Raw genomic sequence first — 22,874 nt, forward strand, 5'->3', positions numbered from 1 at the left:
ATCCCAGCCTCTCTCCGTCGGTTCTCCAGCCACCCACCACACTTCCTCAGCACTGCAAAGCAAGTGTTTCAGTGGAGGCCCTGGGTCCTGCATCTCTGCCAGATTACACTCCTATCACAGAGCTGCTTTGGGGGTCAGGATGCCTGAGCCATATTAAGGTCACCTACTGCTGTATATACTTGGGATAAAACGGTAATAACAGCCACAGTAACTTTAAAAAGTGAAGCATCCATGTATCCTTAAAGAATGGCCATGGGGCTAGCGTGCAAGGGCTCAGTAATTCTGAAATTACTGACTTGCGTTCTACCTCTTAACCCTTGTTTTTACCTTTTTAACTTGTTTTCTTTTTTTTAATAGAGCGAGCACTTTTCATTTTTGGGTATTAACAATCAGTCCAACCTGACAGACATGCGGTGTCGGACTACCTTCTACACAGCACTTGGGCGTCTCCTCATGGTGGATTTAGGTACTGCAATAAACCCTAGAGGCTCAAGATGTAATCTGGCCCGTACTAAATTTTTATCTCAGGACAGAGAGTAGAGAAATAGGGCGAGTCTTCTTGATTGTTTCCACAGTGACCAAAAACATCTGAAATAACATCCCCTCCCCTTTCATTAAAAAAAAAAAAAAACATTAAACTGACATGCTTAATAATATAGAGTAACAATTTGCAACCAAGTTTTTAACTTGATATGCCATATCTTTAAAATTCTCTTTAAGCTGAATACAGTAGTGTGAAGCTATTATTCCTTTGTTTGGAAGACTGAGGCAGGAAGGCTGTGGTTTTTGAGGCCAACCAAAGAAATATAGTGAGATCTTTGTCTAAAATAGTTTTTCAAATATAAAATTCTCTCTCTGACTACAGTATCCATAAAATAAGAGATGTATTGAGGTTTTTATTGGCCAGAACTGCCTCCACCCCACACTAATGAGCAACCCACCAGACCCAGTCAACAAAGGTTTAATTATGTAGGTCTCCAGTGCATATGAACAGGGAAGGTTAGTCACCTAAGTAGCACTGGGGGTTCAACTAGTCATTGTTGCTCCGTGGTGGTTGTCATTGTGGTTTTGAGTTGTTTTAATTTAATCCTACTAAAATGACAGGACACCTTCTAGGTTTATGAAAGACTAAAGAAAGTGCATTGAGTAAAGCTTCCAGAAGCATCTCACCTAGTTCTAATGCAGTAGTCTTGGTCCTTTCTCACTGAGTACAAAATAAACAGCAAGTAGTGCCTTGTGCATATGCATGTCTCAGCGAACATTTGACCTGAATTACTACTAACACCCTTTGGCATAGTTAACGGAGCCTGTGGGTTACCTTGTGGCCTCCTCCTCTTTTACCCAACTTCTTTCTCAAGCATTCCCAGCTTGGATTTGTTGGCATCAGAGTCACACTCAGGGTCATTTCCCTTGCAGGAGAGGATGAAGATCAGTATGAACAATTCATGCTCCCACTAACAGCAGCGTTTGAGGCTGTGGCCCAGATGTTCAGCACTAACAGTTTCAATGAACAAGAGGCAAAGGTGAGTCCTCCACCCATGAACTAGTTGGCTTCTGGCTAAAGGCAGTCCCTGGTAAATGAAGAATTAGGTAGCTGCCAAAAGGGTGCAACTTTTCTACAAACTAGTTGACATCTGAGTCTCTGGGGCTCTTGAAGCCTTCATATTAAAGTGGATCTTTATCCGTGTCTAGAGACTGTTATGTACATTTTAGATGTGTTAACGTGAAGTAACAGTTCTCTTACTGTCTTTTGAATCACTGCTGTATCTTGAATGGTGTCCCATTTTTTTATGTGTTTTCTACCTTTGTTTTCATGTTTTTCTTCGAGTTACTCAATTCTTTGCAGCTCTTTCTTATTGTAAAGCTATAAAACTAGGCATTTTATTCCAAAAGTATTTCTGTGTGTGAATGTTTTTAGTTTGAAAGTAAACTTTGTCATCTTTACTGTTTGACATGTACAGTGTTAGGTGCTTCTCCACTGTCATGAAATGGATTTTCTTTTTTCTCTTTTTAATTGCAGAAAATGTTTTTCACACCATGTATTTTGATCACAATGTCCCTTCCCCCAGCTTCTTCCAGATTTTTCCTACCTGCCCCCCCAACTCAAAACACGTTTTCAAAACCCATAAATTTTGGTACATGGCATTTTCATTATTATTGAGATCTTTGCAATTCCTTATTTCTGTGAGATTTCTTTTGAGGAGCCTAGGAATTATGGCTCTGTCAAACCACTTACTAGAACACTGGAAGCCCCTGGGTTCAAACCCCACACTACAATGAAACAAACAGACCAAAAAAAAAAAATTATTCTTTAAATTTCCATATTCTACATGTCAAGTTTTAAGTTTTTTCATTCTTGAGTTCTGGCTTTCAAAACTGTCATTCGATTGTTACTCTTCCGTGTTTACTTTGTATATACGTGCTCACATGATTGTAGATACCGTATCAAATCCAGAAGACCTGAGGATGTCGGCATTGGTAGTGGCCCTGTGGCAGTACTTAGGAAACAGCACATTTGCTCAATGGGTAGGACACTCGACCAAGCCTAACAACCTACATCCAATCTCCATTACCCACACAGTGAAGGAAGAGGACCAACTCCTTCAAGTTGTCTTTTGACGTGCACTGTAACATATCTGTGAGCACAAATGTGTGTATACACACAAACAAATGTTTAAAAACTTTTTTTTAATTGCGAAAGATGGAAAACTAAGAGACTTCACAGCAAGGTAGTCAGAGAGCAGTACCATTCTGTACAGCTTTCTCAACTTTATGCTTATGTTGGAGCCCAAGTCATTCAAAGGGGCAAGTAGTTAAGAGCATCAATGAATGCCAGCTCTTTTCCATCATCTTAGTCATTCAAAGCAAGTAATAAGACTACCTAAAGAAACCACATTGGCAATGAGCTGCAGTGGTCACCCATTATTTCTGTCATGGCCCATGTATCCAGTTTTTTAGGTTGTTATATCTTAGGCTAGAAAGTATCAGCTCAGATACTTTGCTTAAAGAAGACTACTGTTCATAGAGTAATACAGCCTCTTCAGTTAAACAAGTCATCCTCAAATTCCCAGGCATTCTAATGATAATATAATTGGGTTTTCTATTTGTTTTTTTGGTTTTTTGTTTTGTTTTGATCTGTTGATTTGTTTTTGTTGTTGTTGTTGTTTTGGGTTTTGTTTTGTTTTGTTTTCAAGACAGGGCTTCTCAGGTATCCCTGGCTGCTTTAGAACTTTTTCTGTAGACCAGGCAGGTCTTGAACTCACAAAAATTTGTCTGCCTCCATCTCCAGATCAAAGGACCTGTGATCAAAGGTGTTTGCCACTACTACCCAGCTTATATAGGTTTTTAAATAGTCATCTTATTAATCAGGATGCCCAAGTAAAAATTCTATTGAGAAAGAAACTATTGGATTTAATAGCTCAAGAAAGAGAGAGAGAGAGAGTATATGGTCTATTGTTGCAGGTCTGTGGTGTGTGCTACAGAGTATATGTGGAAGCAGGAGACAGCTGTGTGTAGTCAGGTCTCTTCTACCTGTAGATGGTTCAGGGATCAAATTCAGGTTACCAGCTTGCAAAGAAAGCACACTGGGCCATCTTACAAGTATCAGATCTGGCATCTAGATAGAAGTTTCATGCCCTACTCTGAGAAGCAACATGACCATGGAAAAGTTACTAGGCCTCTTCTGCAAATGGAAAATGTAATGTATAAACAGCTCTGAGGTTTGACACATCAGTCTTATTTCCAGGTAGCCAGGGTACAAGGGAAGTTAAAATGATACTGCCTTTCTCTTCTTGGTAGAGTCTACACTTAGGATAAAGAACTCGGGATGTAAGCCTCTTCTGCCTTTATATGAGTTTTTCCCCCCCTTGCCTTTGGTACAACTGAGTTATTTTGCTTTCCTGATCTTTATAAATCTCTTTAATGTCTTAAAATTTACCGTGCTCAAGAGTCTTTTTTTTTTTTTTTTAACATGAGGCCGTGGGTTCAAGCTCTAGCATAGGGAACAAAATAGCTTAACTTCATTTTTGCAGTAGTGAGCATAGACCATACTATTATTCTAAGTGTTGGGTGTATATCCCTTATCTAAAAGAGATGTTTGGGATTTCAGATTTTTTTTTTTAACAGATTTTGGCATATTTGCATATATATAATGAGATATTTTGAGGATGGGACTCAAGTCTAATTACAAAATCCAGTTGTGTTACACGTTCACTTTATGCACTTGGCCTGAAGGTAATGTTTTGCTTTTACTATTAGTCATGAAGACTTTTATTCCTTTGCAGTGCAGGGGTCTTAGGGATCAGAGCACTGACCTGTCTCCTACCCCAGTGATTCTGTATAAGAACAGTTTCATAATGTAAGGTTTTCTACTTACTGGGCATACTAAAAATTAATTTGAGATTTTTACACTGTGGGATGTGTAAATCAGGTAAAGTGCTTTTCTCACACATGTGAGGCCCTCAGGATTGCCCCTGCAATATATTATAGAGAATTTTGGATTTCAGATTTTGTTCCAATAAATCTTCAGCCTGCACATCAAGTTTCCAAAACTAATTTCTCAGGTAAAAAGATTCATTCTAGCATTAAGAAATAGATTCATGGGGTTGGGGATTTACCTCAGTGGTAGAGCGCTTGCCTAGGAAGCGCAAGGCCCTGGGTTCGATCCCCAGCTCCGAAAAAAAAAAGAACCAAAAAAAAAAAAAAAAAGAAATAGATTCATAATATTGGGGGAGGGGTGTTTTTCAAGCTGTGAAAGAGTCTGATTGCAATTGCTTGGAATTCCTGTCAGAGGGTTATAATTGAGGTGTTTCTTCTGTTTCTACATCCTGCTACAGAGAACTCTGGTTGGCCTAGTGAGAGACCTGAGAGGGATAGCTTTTGCCTTCAATGCCAAGACCAGTTTCATGATGCTCTTCGAATGGATGTATCCTAACTCAGACTGGAAACGTATTGCACAGACCATAGCTGGAGTGTGGCTATATGATAGGAGAGGAAGGAGAAGGGGGAGGCAGGTTGGTGGCTCAAGAAGATGGTTACCCAAAAGGTCTACTGTCTCCGAGGAGCCCACTTCAGGGCACTCATGACACAACCCTGCCCTCTGGTTAGTACATAAGCTCTTTCCCAGTTTCTCATCTGGGTTCCAGATAAACATTGCTAGGGAACCAAGCTCAGTGTAGAATTGCTGCTCGTGAATTTTACTGCGTGTGGAAAAGCCACACATGGTGGTGCAAGCCTTTAGTCCCAGAACTCAGGAGGTAGACACAGGAGGGAAGAACCTTAACTTGGAGGCCAGCCTGGTCTACAGCAGGCTGTGTACATCAAGTTCCAGGATAGCCATGGCTGTACAGAAAAACCCTGTCTTGAAAAAAAAAAAAAAAAAAAGAAGAAGAAGAAAAGAAAAGAAAAAAGCCAGACATGGTCTCCTGTGCCATTAACTATAAAAAGCTGTGTAGAGCTAGGAAGAAAGTCTTAACTTTACAACCTTGTATCTGTCATCAAAATCTGAGTACCTTTTTCTCCTGTAGTTCCTCCAGCATAAAAGAAATAGTTGATCTCCTGTCATACAAGTGGTAAAGTATAAATAAAAATTTGAAATACACTGTGTTCTTAAAAATAAAGGCACTGAAAATTGAAATGTATTCCTTAGTCTAACAGAAAGACAGACATTGCTCACATAGAAAAATATCCCAGGTTAGTAAGCACGACAGAAAAATAAAGAGCTATAGATGAGCACTAAAAACTTAAAATCTGTGACGTCCGGATTCAGAATTTGTTCCTTAGCACCTCCTTTATAGATATCCCTCCTACATGCCAATTCTCCAGCGGGCAATTGAGCTCTGGTACCATGACCCAGCCTGTACTACACCTGTGCTCAAGCTGATGGCTGAATTAGTTCATAACAGGTAAGCATGATGGTAGGTGCTCTGCTACTCGAGAACCCCTAAGGTCAGTCACTTTCTTAAACGCACTACTATCAAATGTGCAAACTTGTAAAAGTACATGTGTTCTTGTTATTTGAAAAATATTCCCAGCCACGCAAAGCTATTGCTATCTGCAGGAAATAAATCACCAAGAGGACTCAGAAGATCTTGTTTTATTTGTTTGTTGTAGAGAGGGAAGCAGGATGTTTGTTTTGAGATAGGGTCTCAGTAGCCCAAGTTGAGCCTGAAACTCCTGAACTTCATCCCTCCTCCTGGGTTCTAGGATTACAGGAATGTACCAACATGCCTGATTTTTGCAATGCTTAGGATCAAACCAGGGCTTCCTGCATGCTAGAAAACACTCCTAACCCAGGTAAATCTCCAACCCAAGGTGGCTATTCTTCTCTTCCCCTCCCCCCCAGCTGCCCTTCGTAAGATGTCAATTCTTAATAAGAAGTAATCTTGGCAGCCCAAATTGGTTTTTGGTTTGGGGGGTGGTTTTTTGATTGGTTGGTTAGTTGGTTGGGTTTTTTTTGTTTGTTTGTTTGGTTGGTTGGTTGGTTGGTTTTCAGCCTTTGCTGTTCTAAAACTCACTCTGTAGACCAGGATGGCCTCAAACTAATGCAGATCCACCTGCCTCTGCCTCCCAAGCACTGGAACTAAAGGTGTGTGTTAACAGCACCCACTTCACCCCACAAACACACCCTGGCCAAGAGTGGTGTTTGCTTTCTTCCTCTGCCCAAACATACATAAATTGATACTTGGGTATGGTGCTGGCCATTTTGTATTTCAGAGTAGGGATTTACAAGGAAAGATACACTGTTTTAAAGTACCTGTAGTTTGTTTGAGAATTTATTTTCAATTATGAGTGCAGGTACCTGCTGAGGTGAGAGAGGCATTGACTTCCTCTAAAACTGTGATATAATTAATTACATGTGGTTGTGAGCCACATGACAGAGGTGCTGGCAACCAAACATGGATCCTCAAAGACAAGGTTTCTCTGTGTAGCCTTGGCTGTCCTGGAACTCAATCAGTAGACTACCCTCCTGACTCTGCCTTCTGAGTGTTAGAACTAAAGGCTTGTGCCAATACCACCCAGCTTAAATCTTTTCTCAGTAAAGGTTTATTAATTTAAGTGAGCAAATGGCCCACTTATGATCCTAATACTCAGGAAGCTAAGGCAGGAGGATTGTTTCAGGGTAACCCAGGCTACAGAGCGAGATTGTGTCTCAAAACAACAGAAGAAGGCTAAGGGAGAATGAAGTGCTTGCTGTACAAATGTGAGGATCAGAGTTTGTATTCCCAGCACCCACATAAAAGTTTAAGTATGGCTATATAGATTCATAGTCCATACACTGAAAGAAGAAAGATAAGCAAATTCTTACAGTGTGCTGGCCAATCAGTGTAGGAGACACTGTCTCCAAATATAGTGGGAAAGCCAGGAATGTTTTTAGTCAGAGCACTAAATGGGTTAGGCACAGGGATCTCTGAGTTGAGGCCAGCCAGGACTACATAGTGAGACCCTGTCTCAGAAAAAAAGAGTTGTAGAGCAGTGTAAGAAGACCCTAGCCTGGGGTTGGGGATTTAGCTCAGTGGTAGAGCGCTTGCCTAGGAAGCGCAAGGCCCTGGGTTCGGTCCCCAGCTCCGGGAAAAAAAAAAAAAGAAGAAGACCCTAGCCTTTGGTCTCCATATACATAGGCAAGCACACATGTGTACATATGCATATACTGCTTGCTTGCATGAGAGAGAGAGAGAGAGAGAGAGAGAGAGAGAGAGAGATGTTTATGAGCCTAACTGTAGCTAGATTAAAAAAGATTGACCCTTTTTCAAGGTAATAAAATTTTCAATACACCTAATTTTAGATTGTTTTACTTTTTAGGATTAAAAGAAAAAACAGTGCCTTAGCTCTGCCGTTGTGGGTATGGTTATCAATTTTTTTATGACACTTTTTTTCCATTTTTAGATTTTTTTTGAGACAGGCTTTCTTTGTATAGCCCTGGTTGTCTTCACACTGTAGACCAGGCTGTCCTCAGTCTACCTGCCTCTGCCTCCTGAGCGATGCAATTAAATGTGTATTACCACCATTGAGCTTTTAAAGGAAAGCCCTGCCAGCAACCATGGCCTCTTGAGTAAATTTCACTCAAGGCCTGCCTCCCTTGTTTGTTTATTTGTTTGGGTTTTAGTTTTTCAAGGAAGGGTTTCTGTGTGTAGCCCTGGTTGTCCTGGAGCTCTCTCTGTAGCCTTAAAACTACTACACTACTATAGTGTAGCCATAACTCCCCAGGAGGCCTATATTCAAGAGCTATTAATTTATAAAATAGTACCTGAGAGCACCCAGTCTTTGTCAAGCAACTTGTTAGCTCTTTTTACAGAGTCTCTACCCTCAACTGATGTAGCCCTGTAAGAAAGACACTAAAAATGAGTTAAGTATATGTTGAGCAAGTAGATTGCTGGAAATTTGAGGTGAGGTTGGGCTTTAATAAGTACCAAGCCAGCCTGGGGTGCAACATCAGACCCTATGCTCCCCAAAAGTAAAATGTACAGAAAGAATTTTAGCAGTGTTAAGTATTGTTTTTAAAAAAGTAAAAAAAAAAATTGAAAGGAGTTGGAGAGAGGGTCAAGGAAAACCTTTCAGAGAAACTGGTATATGGCAGGGATATGAATGACAAAGATTCGGTGGGACTCCAGGTAAAAATTGTGAGCAGATAATGCTCCTTTAACATCCTAAGATACTCTCAACTTGCTGGGACTGAAGGCAGAGCATTGCCTCTGTGATAGGATCCTGGTGAGCAAGCACAGCTCATAGAGGAAGTCAGATTCATGGGCAAAGGTGCCAGTCAGTGCTCAGAGCCTTGGTACAGGGGTACCAAGTAGTACTGAAGAGCAGGCATTTTTTTCTTAGTACAGTAGGAAGGTACTAAGCATTTTATGCACCTTTGTCCATGATTTGGTTCCATCATTTAAGGTTATTCTTGCTACCTGCCATGTAAAGACTAGACTGTAGTGAGTGAGAGTGGAACAGGGAACACACAGAGAAAGTGAGTGACTTTAGGGCTTATTCAAGAAGACATCTTGAATGGCAGCAGGATGTCACAAAGGACCTCTGGAGGCCTTAATGGTCCAGATGACATTTGCTCCAAAATTAGGTAGCTAAAACACATATTCTGACTTTAAGAACAGTCAGGAGCCAAAACAAAGATTATTAACATTTATCCTTCCCCGTCTGGTATTTGAGTGTTAGAGCAATCCAGAACTCTTTGTATTCTTTGCAAGTGGTGGACTAGAGAGATGGCTCAGAGGTTAAGAGCACTGACTGCTCTTTCAGAGGTCCTGAGTTCGATTCCCAGCAACTACATGGTGGCTCACAACCATCTGTAATGGGATTTGGCGCCCTCTTCCGGTGTGTCTGAAGACAATGACAGTGTACTCATATACATAAATAAATCTTAGAAAGAAAGGAAGGAAGGAGGGAAGGAAGGAAGAAAAGAAAAGAAAGAAAGTGGTAACAAGAAGCCAGGCTGTCAGTGGTGGTGCATAACATTAATTCCAGGACTCAGGAGGCAGAGACAGGCCTGGTCTACAAAGCAAGTTCCAAGACAGCCAGGGTTAGACAGAGAAACTCTGTTTCAAAAAGTAAACAAACAAAAAACAGTGGTTTTTGCCAGGCATAATGGCACATTGCTTTTAATACCTACTAAGGAAATAGAGACAGGCAAATCACTATGAGTTCAAGACCACCTTGGTCTACTGAGTGAGTTCCAGGAGAGTTACATACTGAGACCATATCTCAAAAGAGGGAGAGGGAGAGAGAGTAGTGCTCACCCCTCCTTCTCTTGCCACCAAGCCTGTGAATATATGACTGGTAGAAGCTATACAAGAAACAAAACTGGAGAATTTAAAACCTTTAGTTTTATCTACTGTCTGTTGTTTTCTTTGGTTTGACTTGGTTGTATTTTAATGTTTTCATTGTTTGAGAAGCAGAGCTTGAACCTAAATTGTTGGGCTTTAAAGAAATCCTATCTTGAAGAGAAAAAGAAAGAAGCAATATCAGGCAGGCTGTAGTGACACACACTTTAATCCCAGTTCTCAGGAGGCAGAGGCAAGCACATCTCTTTGAGTTTGAGGCCAGCCTGGTCTATAGTTCCAGGATAACCAGGGCTACATAGAGAAACCCTGTTTGGAAAAAAATAAGTAAATAAATGAATGAATGAGTAAATAAATGGGGGGGACAGCATCACTGAATAAAAAGTGTGGTTCTTTCTTCAGTGGAGTAAGCAGTTTGCAGCCGTAGTGTTCGGTCACCCATTGAGTACCGGTGAGAACATAGAGGATCCTGATCTCCTAAGAAATACTTTGACTTATTGTCTTTCTGTATTTTCTGCTCAGATCTCAGCGACTCCAATTTGATGTTTCATCTCCCAATGGTATCTTACTTTTCCGAGAAACCAGCAAGATGATAACAATGTATGGTAGGTGCTTTAGAGAGATAAATGCCCCTGGAAGTGAGTCCAACAGTGTGTGGTCTCGGGTTAGATTAACAATAGCCAGGACAGCATTTCCGTGGGTTCCTGTGTTTCTTATTCATAAGTATTAGACCACCAGATGTCACCAAAGAGCTGCTGAAATGTATATTGTATATGCCTTTGGAATCAGAACATTAGGATGGCTTTAAAATTATGAATACTGGATGTAGTGTCAAATGCCTTTAATCTCAACACTTGGAACTCAGGGCAGACAGACCTCTGTGAGTTCAAGGGCAGACAGAACTACATAGTAAGACCCTATTTCCAAAAAAAAAAAAAAAAAAAAAAAAAAGAAGTGCTATAAATACAGTTGTATACATAGTTCTTATATGTTTTTGCAGGCAATCGTATCTTGACACTAGGAGAGGTGCCAAAGGATCAGGTCTATGCTTTGAAGCTCAAGGGTATCTCCATCTGCTTCTCCATGCTGAAGGCTGCCCTCAGTGGGAGCTACGTCAATTTTGGAGTCTTCCGTCTCTATGGAGATGATGCCTTGGAAAATGCCCTACAGACCTTCATTAAACTGCTCCTCTCTATTCCTCACAGTGACCTCCTGGTAAGCCCCATTGGCAGCTTCACGCTCCGAGTGTGTTCATTTTATTTTCTGCCTGTGACTATGATTTAATGTTTTCCTAAGGAACTACAACTTCACACCTTTAATCCCAACACTTAGAAGGAAGAGGAAGGGAGATCTCTTGAGTTCAAGAACAGCCTGGTCAACAGCAAGGTCCAGGCCAACCAGGGCTGTATAGAGAGATCGTGTCTCAAACAAACAAGAAACTACAACCTCATTCTTTTCTGCTATAACTAAGTCTTTTGTTTTCTCAACTGAAAGAACTATTTTGCTAATGACCTCCCTTCCTGCTAAAGTACCAAATGATCCAGCTGATCTTCTTCCTTCTTCTCTGCCCAGGATTACCCCAAGCTCAGCCAGTCTTATTATTCACTACTGGAAGTCCTGACCCAGGACCATATGAACTTCATTGCAAGCCTGGAACCTCATGTCATCATGTACATCCTCTCTTCTATCTCTGAAGGACTCACTGCACTTGGTAAGCACCTAGGCTATCTGGTCTGTGCCACAGTTACCCCTTCCATAGTATAACAGGGTGAGTACAGAGGGATACATAAGCTCCAGGTCACAAGAAGATGGTGTCACAGGAAGTCCATGAGGGTTTCAGGAACAGCAAGCACTAGCATAGGCAAAAGGAAACCAGGAAATCTATCTGGCCTGTGCAGAAGGGTTTTAGAGGAATAAAATCAAGCTGAAATAAGCAGGCATAATGCAAATCAGGCAAAATCCCCTTTGGCACATTAAGAGTTTGATACTTTCCTAAGCATAATAGAGGCTATGGAAGTATATACCTTCCTAGACCTTATTGTCTTAGTGTCTTGTCACCCACTTCAATGTTTAGGCTAAATAGTCCTGATTCAAAGAACTTTTGAATTATCAACTGTGAATTATCCACGCCTCACTGCCACTTCCATGATACATCCATACTTCTCTCTAGGATAAAGCCATATAAAAGGGTAGTCTAGCCCCAAGGTATCAGACCTTGCCTTGGGAGGCCCCTGCGCATTGCCAGGTTCCTTGGGAGAATTAGAAGTGGCTTATGTTTTTTAAGTATTCTTCCCCTAGCCTTTCCTAGTCAGCATGTGCTACTGTGTCCCTTGGTGAAAAGTACACATAAGCTGTTACTCTCCCGGGATGCTTTAGAGATGAGGACCAGCCAGTACATAGCTCGTTCTCCACAAGGCAGGTACTCTCAGGCCGTATAAAACTGTCTTTGACAATGTCCTCCTCCACCAGTAACTCGGGCTCTGAGTTCTACAGCTCTGTCTGTTTCTAGCAGTGTGATTTTAGATGAGTCTCATTATCTCTCCAGGTTAGTGTCTGTGTTGCCAGAAGCTACACTTAACTCTCAGAATTCTCAAGAGCATTTATTAGAACCAGTATTTGGAAAGCATTTAGCAAAATATTTGGCACAAATAAAGCACTTGTAGAATGGGAACTTTTTTTAATGAAACAAAATGCATTAAGCCAATAATTTAATATTCATATTCTATTTAAGTTTTAAATTGGGCCTTATGTATACTCAATGACTGAGGACCCAGGCTAACTGAGTACCCATATGGGATTGCAGCCAATATTAATCTGTTTGCCCAGATCAGCAGCTCTCCTGCATCTTTTTTCCAGACACCATGGTATGCACAGGCTGCTGTTCCTGCCTGGACCATATTGTGACGTATCTCTTCAAACAGTTGTCACGGAGCACCAAGAAAAGGACAACACCCCTGAACCGGGAGAGTGACTGCTTTCTGCATATCATGCAGCAACATCCAGCCATGATCCAGCAGGTAAGGAGTCTGAGGGCTAATTGTTGGTGGTGTGTCCCACCATGGGTCAGTGTCTTCCAGAGAGGGAAGGCCAGAGGGAAGGCCAAAGTAAGTCACATCTCACTGTGCTCATGTTCTTAAAATGGCAGTGGATTTTTAATGTTCTAGATCTGAAAAACATCTGAAATGAGCTCATCCTATCTCAGGAGCACTCTGTCTTCCATGAAAACTGCACTTCTCTATCACTGCTGGGAAATGGAGTATGAGTTAATCATATCTAGCTTTCTTAGGGCTAGCTTCTTTTTTTGCAAAGTAGGAACACAGAGCTAGGGATGTGGCAGCACTTGCTGGGTTGCACAAAGGCCCTAGGTTCAATCCTCAACACCGACAGAGAATGTAGAGCAAAATTAAAAAGTTTTTAAAAGAAATAAACAGGAGGATACTACTTGTAAATAACATTTTACCATAAAAGTTAAAAGAAAAAAATGAAGCTTCCTTCGTGGTTTTTCTAGTTCACCTTGCACAGAAAAGACCTCTCATTGTAGGTAGCCAAAGCAGATCACCTTCTTCTTGCTCCTAGATGCTGTCCACGGTGCTGAACATCATCATCTTTGAAGATTGTAGGAATCAGTGGTCTATGTCTCGACCCCTGCTTGGCTTAATATTACTTAATGAAAAGGTAAGCAAGGACCAGAAGGATATCTGGTACTTACAACCAATCCTGACAGCCTAAGTTTTAAGTTTGTTGGGGTTTTTTTTTTGGGGGGGAGTTTGGATTTTTTTTTTTTAAATATTTTCTTTATTCTTTTTATGTCTGGGTGTTTTGTCTGCATGTGTGTACCTGGTATTCTTGGAAGCCAAAAGAAGACATGTATTCCCCTGGAACTGGAATTACAGGTGGTTGTGAGCTGCCATGTGGGTGCTGGAAGTAAACAGAGGTCCTCTAGAAGAACAGCCAGTGCTCTTAAATGCTGCCACTCCTCAAGACAGTGTGTGTACTTTAATCCCAGCATTCAGGAGGCAGAGGCAGGATGATCTCTCTGAATTCAAGGCCAGCCTCGTCTATATAGCAAGTCCAGGACAGCCAGGTAGTAAGACTCTTGCTCAGAAAGAAAAGGGGTCTGAAGAACTGCCTCAGTGATTAAGTCTGTTAGCTATTCTCCCAGAGGGACCAAATTTTAATTCCCAGCCCCACATCAGACATCACTCAACCATCCTTAACTCCACTTCCAAGGAATCTAACACATCTCTGTCATTTGAGGGCCTTAAACACAAACACATACAGAAAATACTAGAGTAAAATCTCTGAAGACAAAAAGCAAAGGTAGGCAAGCCAGAGGCTCATGAAGTAATATGTATTCACATGGCTATGATTTCCAGGCACTGTGAAACGCCTACCACCATCTAGCAAGCAGTTAGGGGAAGGCATCAACTAAATATGTCCACTTCCTGTTAAAGTACACTGTCTGTACACAGTCAGGTTTGGTGGCCAGCATGTGGGAGGTGAAGGCAGGATGATCAAAAGATTAAGATCATCCACAGCTACACGGTGAGTTTAAGGCCAGTCTGAGCTCTTTAAGTAGTGAGATAAATCCTTTAAAAGGGAACGATGTCCTAAACTTCAAAACACTTAAGACCCAAGCTCTAGCCAGGTCCAGCTCTGTCACAGAGCCTTGAGATTCCCCTGAAAGGGCGTCTGATGCCAGGTATAGTAGCAAGTACTTACAGCTCCAGCATTCGGGAAGGGGAGGGAGGCAGGCAGGCAGATCCACAAGTTCAGAATCATGAGTTCTAAGACATCCTGAGCCATTTGAGACACCCTGCCTTAAAGTATGGTGACCATGCCATGGTCAGCAGAGAAAGGGAGGCATAGTAACTTGAACAAGCTACCTTACAAATTAAAAGTTTCTATTTTAAAATAGTATGAAGACATCATCCTTTAAGTACTTGAAATTTTAAAATATGAATTGACTTGTAGATATTGCCGTTTCTGGAGAATAATCATCTGCCTTCTTTCACTTTCTGTCTTGTTTCTTGACCCACAGTATTTTTCTGACCTAAGAAACAGCATTGTCAATAGCCAACCACCAGAGAAACAGCAGGCCATGCACCTGTGTTTTGAAAATTTGATGGAAGGCATTGAGCGGAATCTTCTGACGAAAAACAGAGACAGGTAGGTATCTGGGTCTTGCCAAGAAGTGCTATTATTTTTCAAACCACTGAAGCAAGCACAGTTCCATAAACGTCTCTAATCACCATATGTGACTTACTTAAAGCTGTGCTGTCTAGTAGAGAGGCAAGCAACATGTGTAGTTTAGATTTCTCCATGACAAATTTTAGTGGTAGCCCCAAACATCTACTTTGGTATATAATGTCTTAAAATTGAGAATGTAAACTTTATTATTTATTATTGAGAATATGACCTAAATCTTTAGAAGCATTTCTATATTACACCTAATGGCATACCTAAACTGAGATGCTAAGTTTTTGTCAGAAACACCTAATCTGAATTATATTTCATAAACTTAGAGTTGGTACAGGATTCTGTACCTGGTCATGCCAGATATCAAAGTTTTCTTAGAACTAAATTAACTATCTGGTTTATCTTAATTATATAATTTTAATGAAAGTGTTTTAATATAAAAGTAATTAGAGGGGTTGGGGATTTAGCTCAGTGGTAGAGCGCTTGCCTAGGAAGCGCAAGGCCCTGGGTTCGGTCCCCAGCTGGGGGAAGGGGGGGGTGATTAGAGTGAGAATAGAGAACTGAATTTAAATATTGCTTGATTCAGCTCTCACTCTCACTGGCCATAGGCCAGTGCTCCCTAGCTATTTATGGTTAGCAGCTTCCCTATTGGACAATACAGCTCAATGTCTTTAGTCTTTTATGTCTGAGAACTGTACCAATCTCCTGTCATTTCTGCCTAAGGTTAATTCCCATCTCTTGTCAAGTAGTTAATGTGTCTGTGTTGCTGCCACAAGCCCAAGGTGGCCCTCCCAGGTTCAAGTTTGACCATATCTGGTTGCTATGAAGTTTCCAGGAAGAAGCAGAGGTGTAAATAAGGCCCCCTTTCCCTAATAGTCTTGAGACTAAGGTTAGCTGATAAGGCACAATTTGCTGTGTTCTGCTTCTCAGTAACTATTTCTGTGCTTAGGAAGAGACATTTCCTTTCTACCTCTTCCTCCATCCCACATGCATCCTTTCTGCAGGTTCACCCAGAACTTGTCAGCATTCCGTCGGGAAGTCAATGACTCAATGAAGAATTCCACTTACGGAGTGAATAGCAATGACATGATGAGCTGACAACTCTTGGACTCTACCTTGCAGAGCAGCGTCCCTTCGGTCTGGTCCAGAGGGTGAACAGTTGCAAGGGAGAGAGCCTGGCTGATCCCGGCTCCTTCCTCCAGGGGTATGGGGAAAATGGCAAAGGTCAGCTAGCTATTTCCCCAGGAAGTACGGGGTGTGTGTGCACTCACTGAGGGGCAGGGCGCTGCTGGTTCCTGGGGGACTGGGTGGGAAGGGTGGTGGGAGGAGACAGAGGCACAAGCATCTGAGGCTCCAGCCCACTCCTGGGGTCACCCATGCAGGGAGAACCCAGTGTCCTGCCACAACCTGCCTTGTATAAACATGTACATTTTTTCATAACATTTTGAACAAGGTTTATATTGACTCAAGTTTAAAAACAAAATGTGTGATTGAAAAATTTTTACAGAGTCTAGTGCACCAATGCTGATGTGAGGGGTTATGTATGGAGAGTGAAGAAAATGTGTATTGTGGTGGCCTGAAGCTTTATTGGACAAGGATGTGTGAAAGTGCAGAGATATATTTAGTGACACAGTGTAGAGAGGCAAAAAAGGAAAAACTCCAAATGTATATTTTTTCTTAATGTCCTTTCCCCACCAAACCCCCAATGATGCGTTCCTGATGCTGTATTAACCCTTGTTATTAGGAACTCTGAGCCTTGCAGGAGCACCATCCTCTCCATCATGGATGCTGCCCTGGGTCCCCCAGCCTCCTGCAGTGACAAATAACTCCAGCTAGAAGTTTCTGGTGTTTTATCTCCATCCTTTCTCCATCTTACGTACCCTCATCCTCAGAAAGATGCCTCTTGCTGTTAAAAGTTGGGTTTGTGTTTTAGGATTCTTGGTCTCTGTAGGGAGACGATGGAGAATTGAGCCATTTGCTCTCTTGTTGAGCAATTGCATGAGTCCACCAGAGGCCTAATATGTGTGGCCATAACTTTTGTCTTCCCCAGCCCTTGAGGCAGTGTGTGTGGATGTGTGTGTGGATATTTATGTATGTACCCTGCACTCATGAATGTATGAACTGGAGGAAGTTACTACAGGGGAGGGGTTCTTAATAACAAGGCCTACCTAGCATGAAGTATTTAACATTCTCCCTTGAAAAATATACATTTTTATAAAATAAAAACCATAATAAATGTTTTGAATATTAAAAAAGAAAAGTGAGCCTACAGAGGAACATTGGATGGAGAAAGCTCTTTGCCTTGTACTTTCCCACAGCTGCTGCTAGCTGTACACATCTCTAGTTCAGCTCTTACCCACGGGACTTTATCAATTAGGTTTCATTTTTATTTTCCTCAATCCTCACAAACAAGCTTATTAATTTTCCTTCTCCTCTGGCGACTGTGTGGTGAATCTTTTCTTGCGTGATCAGGTTGCGGATAGACTTGTAAGGGTGTTTGCTGCATACAGTGTAAGCATTGTGACCGCCAATAAACTTCAATGGTTTCTACTGACCTGGTTTCAGCAGTCAAGTGTAGTATGTTCAGGGATGTGTCTCACTGTAAACACATGGAGATATTTAAACACAATTTTTTTTTTTAAGCCAGTAAGTACAGAGGTCCCTCTGCCTTGTAAAATTAACTCAGACTATGTCTGACTCAACTCTTATGACTGGTTCTGCAGACATACTTAAAGCATAATGTTCTCCGGAGTTGTCAAAATGAAGACACTCTATCTACCTCATTCCAGGTCATAAATGAACGACCTACCTATGAGCCGTGGCTGAGGAAAGCCCCATTGTGTTAGTCCTAGCATCTGCCTCTCTGATGGGAGCTGGGCTACATTTATTAGGCCTTGACAAGGTCAGGGGCAGATGTTTCCCCTGAAATACTACAGAATGAACAGGCCAGATTAAGTAAATAATGAAGACTGGTTTCTGTGATTTACGGCCTGTACTGCACAGTGCTTTCATTATGAGGGGTCTCCATGGCCAAGACCATTGACAAACATGAGCATATAGGGCAGTTGTGGGTAGGGTATCTTACCTGCAAGGGCCCAAGAGCCAATCCTGAATACCTTCCTAGAAAAACCATCTTGGCACATGCTCAAGAGAACCTGGGATACTAATTCTAAAGTAAATAAGACAAAAGGGCTGGGAACCTTTCTCACAAATACTAGAAAATTTTTGGTCAGCAGGATCCCAGTGTTCTTCCTCCTCTCCTACAAAGTAATTCCAGAGGCAAGAAACTCACTAGGGATGATGATGCAGTCACAGCAAAGTGCTAACAGTTGAGATCTTCCATAGCCCCAAGCTTTGTAAAATTCAACTGACAAAAGTTTTTGCCCTGACATAGTACTACATGTCTTTAGCCCCAACAGTTGGGAGGCAAAGACAGGCAAATTGAAGTTTGAGGTCAGGCAGGACTACAAAGAGATCATGTCTCCCAAAGCAGGGGTGGGGAGGGGGTGTTAGAATTTGGGAAATGAAAACAGAATTAATTCTAGATATACCTTGTCTACACAGCCAAACACATGCACACACATTACTAATTTCATAAAGTTTAACCTAATATGAAGTCAATTATCTTTTTCTTTTACTTTTTTATTTTTGTATTAATGTTTTAATTTTTTTTTTTACAGCCATTATCCCCCTCCCATTCTGCCCTCCACAGTTCCTCATCCCATTCATCCTCACCAACTCCCCAAATTCCCCAACCCCATCTCCAAGAGGGTGTCCCCACATGCCAGGCCTCCCCATTTCCTGAGGCCTCAAGGTTAGGTGTGTTTTCTCTCATTGAGGCCAGACCAGGCAGTCCTCTGCTGTATATCTGTCAGGGGCCTTGGACTAGCTAGTATATGCTGCCTGGTTGGTAGCTCAGTGTCAGAGATCTCAGGTGTCAGGGTTTGTTGAGACTATGGGGTCTTCAGACCATTGGTTGGATGTAAGTATAGGCTTCTAGCTGAGTCAGCTGCTGGTAAAACCTCTTGGAGGGCAGCCATGCTAGACTCCTATCATGCATGTCCTTTTGGGTCTGAGATACCTCACTTAGGATAATTTTTTTAAACATTTTATTTATTATGTATGCATCATATAGCTTTCTGCCTGCATGTATGCAACTATAGGCCAGAAAAGGCACCAGACCTGATTATAGGTGGTTGTGAGCCACCATGTGGTTGCTGGGAATTGAACTCAGGACCTCTGGAAGAGCAGTCAGTGCTCTTAACCTCTGAGCCATCTCTCCAGCCCAGGATAATATTTTGTAATTCCATCCATTTAGCCTGCAAACCTCATGATGTTCTCGTGCCCTTGTGGCATGATGGGGCATCTTTTGGGTGTATGCCCAGGAGTGGTATAGCTAGGTCTTCAGGTAGATCTATTTCCAGTTTTCTGAGGAACCTCCAGATTGATTTCCAGAGTGGTTGTACCAATTTGCAATCCCACCAGCAATAGAAGTGTTCCTCTCTCCACATCCATGCCAACATATGCTGTCACATGAGTTTTTTATCTTAGCCATTCTGATTGGTATAAGGTGAAATCTTAGGGTCATTTTGATTTGCATTTCCCTGATCACTAAGGACTTTGAACATTTCTTTAGATGCTTCTCAGCCATTTGAGATTCCTCTGTTGTGAATTCTTGGATTAGTTTTATAACACATTTTTTGATTGGATTGTTTTGGGGGTTTTTGTTGTTGTTTGGGTTTTTTTTTGGGGGGGGGTTTCTTTTGTTTTTGAGGTTAGCTTCTTGGGTTCTTTATATATTTTGGATATTAGCCCTCTATCAGATGTGGGGTTAGTTAAGACTTTTTTTCCCAATCTGTAGGTTGCCAGAAATCCAATCATCTTTAATTTCCTATTCCTCAGATATCATGGAAAAGTATATATTGTTCTATGCTGTTCCTGGGCACTGAGTATCTAATCTACACAGTGATTCTTGGCATAAGCTACAATGAACCCTACATTCTCTTACTGGTGATTATTAAATTTTATTGTGTACATATGTATGTATTAGCTTAACCCAAATAAAGGTAATATTTTCCTACTAAAGTGCAAACCAAAAATGGGATTTTACTCAATCAAAATGTTAGGTTTTTATATTGTTTTTGTTTTTATTTTGCTGGTTTTTCAAGACAAGGCTTCTCTATGTGACGGCTCTGACTGTCCTGGAACTATATATATAGACCAGGCTGGCCTCAAACTCAAGAGATCTGCCTGCCTCTGCCTCTCATGTGCTGGGACTAAAGGTGTGCACCACCACCTCCTGGCTAAATTTTGTTTTTTGATATGTGTCCTTACATAGGCCAGGTTAAACCAAAGTTAATGTAACCAAGTCTAACCTTGAATTTTGGCTATCCTGCCTCTCCTAAGTACTAGTATTGTAGACATATGTCATCATGCCTGGCTAGGCTTTGAAATTTTAAGAAGTAATGACTTGAGGCAGGTACCTCAATTTTCTAATGGAGATGTTCAATCTACCAGTGACTTAGGGTTTCTATTCCTTCACAAACATTGTGACCAAGAAGCAAGTTGGGGAGGAAAAGGTTTATTCGGCTTACACATTCACTTTGTTGTTCATCACCAAAGGAAGTCAGGACTGAACTCACGCAGGGCAGGAAGCAGGAGCTGATGCAGAGGCCATGGAGGGATGTTACTCACTGGCTTGCTTCTCCTGGCTCGCTCAGCTTGCTCTCCTAGAGAACCCAAGACTATCAGCCCAGGGATGGCACCACCCACAATAGGCTGGGTCCTCCCCCCTTGATATCTAAGTGAGAAAATGCCTTACAGCTGGATCTCATGGAGGCATTTCCTCAACTGAGGCTCCTTTCTTTGTGATAATTTCAGCTTATGTCAAGTTGACACACAAAACCAGCCAATACAACCAGGATGTATTCTCTTTCTCCAGAACATAGGCTTACTCTAGTACTCCTGGAGAGTAGTGTTCCAATAACCTGTGATGAATTTCTTCTAAGCACATGGGCTATTTCTAAAATAGCCATGGTCCTACAACATGAGTTAACCTAGATAACCAAAACATCACCCTAACCAGTTCTGTCCAAACCAGAACTGACAAAATCTACAAATCTATGTGGTATCTACTAGTGTGTCAGACAGCAAAGCAAAAATGTTGAGGAAGGACAGCTGGGTTAACCTGTACCTTACTACACTTCGGAAAACAAATTTGAAGGAACCGAAATTGTATCCCCAACTACAGTGAAACTTCTATTATCTAGATGAAGGATCCTGTCTAAGGAGGTCTTCCTTTCAGCTGTCTTCTAAGTTGATGACACTTGAATATTTTCCAAACTTTAAATGCTGGCTAGTCTGCCACTTTGGTATACTTGGGAAACACTTTCCATTGAAGGAAGCTGCCCCAGACAGTGGGGCTGAGGCCATCAGAGTGAAGGGTAGAATCAAGTTTGAAAATGACTTTCCTTTCTTAGCCTTTCATGGTTCTTTGTACCCTTGTCAACTTCATTCATGACACTTGGCATCTGGGTCAGGGCCTTTATGATTATCAGCTACAGAAAAGGAACCCACGGAGTCAAAACACTTAGTTAAACTCTTCTGCACAGAACCCATTAATAGTAAACAGTGACCTTAAAAGTGAACAGGACAGGTTGCAGCCAGTGGAAGAGAGCTCGTTGAGCATGTACAAGCCCTGATTTTAATCCTCAGCAGTCCGTTTCCCCAAGACCAGTAAACAGTAAAATAAAGTACACCACATTTATACTTTGTGTGTGCGTGTGTTGTTTTTGGAGTCAGGGCTTCTCTCTGTAGACTTGGCGGTCCTGGAACTCACTCTGTAGATTAGACTGGCCTCAAAGAGATCCTCCTGCCTCCACCTCAGAGTGCTGGGATTAAAGGCATGAGCAACCACTGGTTAGTGCATTTATACTTTTAGTTGAAAACTTCATAAAAGCATACAGCACACAAAACACTTAATGGCCAAACCCATCTCATCATTGGTTGCAAAGGAGTGCAGCCTGAGCAGAAGGGAGTAACCGAATTCCTGAACCACAAGTTACGACAGTCACAGTCTGGACCAAGGTCTGGAGGACAAGCCCACAGGATAAAAAAGGCAAAGTTGGATGCAGTGGCTCAGGCCTGTAATAACAGCGCTCACTCAGAAGGCTGGTGGAGAAACGCCACAAGTGCCAGATCAGCTTCGGCTCACACTGAAATCCAGTCTTGAGACAAAAGGAGGGAAGGTGATGATGGTGGAGCAAAGCCAAGAGCACTTGCTCTTGGAGAAGATCCGAATTAGCTCCCAGCACCTACATCAGGCAGTTCACAGCTGCCTGTGACTAATAACATGAAATCCAACAACCTCTCTGGCCCTGCATTCAAGTGCACATTTATACATAATTTTTGTAGAGAAATTTTTTGAATGGATAATTGCACATGGTAGTGCACACCTGTAATCCCAGAAGGAAGCAAAATAATCAAGGCTAGATAATATGACTGCCCTCTTCCCAACAACCCCACCCCCACCCCAAGGCTCAGAAGAGCCACTTACACAATCTAATACGGATTTCCCACAACTAGTAAAAAGTGGAGAATATAGCTCAATGTCAGAAAATGCAAGCCTCTCCCCTGCTCTCAAGAGTAGTTGGTAACAAAACATCCAAGAGTGGAAATGAAAACAGTACAGCCAGCCATTTCTTCAACTGGTTAATAACTCTTAAATCCAGCCTGGGGCACGTGTCACAAAGAATATCGCGTAACCCTTCCACTCAGCTTCAAGTCTCTTCCACGTCCCTTTTTACATCTGTAAAGCCCGTTTTTGTCAGTGTATGAACTCTGCTTTATCCGTAGACCCAAATCTTCCCTCCCTGCTGTTCCCACATCTAG

General features: G+C 41.8%; 1 protein-coding gene across 2 annotated transcripts in view; it reads left to right on the forward strand.

The window, feature by feature from the left end:
- Positions 1-17,538, forward strand: part of Xpo7 (exportin 7) — an 84,054-nt gene extending 66,516 nt beyond the window's left edge. The window contains exons 18-28 of one of the 2 annotated variants that reach the window (XM_032918242.1): positions 358-466; positions 1,417-1,523; positions 4,836-4,924; positions 5,796-5,903; positions 10,308-10,390; positions 10,786-11,000; positions 11,358-11,496; positions 12,642-12,802; positions 13,362-13,460; positions 14,827-14,954; positions 15,989-17,537. In XM_032918242.1, the coding sequence (XP_032774133.1) occupies positions 358-466; positions 1,417-1,523; positions 4,836-4,924; positions 5,796-5,903; positions 10,308-10,390; positions 10,786-11,000; positions 11,358-11,496; positions 12,642-12,802; positions 13,362-13,460; positions 14,827-14,954; positions 15,989-16,082 (1,332 nt within the window). In that variant the 3' untranslated portion in view covers positions 16,083-17,537. Of the gene's footprint in view, positions 1-357; positions 467-1,416; positions 1,524-4,835; positions 4,925-5,795; positions 5,904-10,307; positions 10,391-10,785; positions 11,001-11,357; positions 11,497-12,641; positions 12,803-13,361; positions 13,461-14,826; positions 14,955-15,988 lie in introns of both variants that reach the window. The other variant, XM_032918241.1, reaches the window with a different exon arrangement.
- The last annotated feature ends 5,336 nt before the right edge of the window (positions 17,539-22,874 follow it).

The sequence above is a fragment of the Rattus rattus genome, chromosome 12, assembly GCF_011064425.1.
Source record: "Rattus rattus isolate New Zealand chromosome 12, Rrattus_CSIRO_v1, whole genome shotgun sequence".
Taxonomy (NCBI): domain Eukaryota; kingdom Metazoa; phylum Chordata; class Mammalia; order Rodentia; family Muridae; genus Rattus; species Rattus rattus.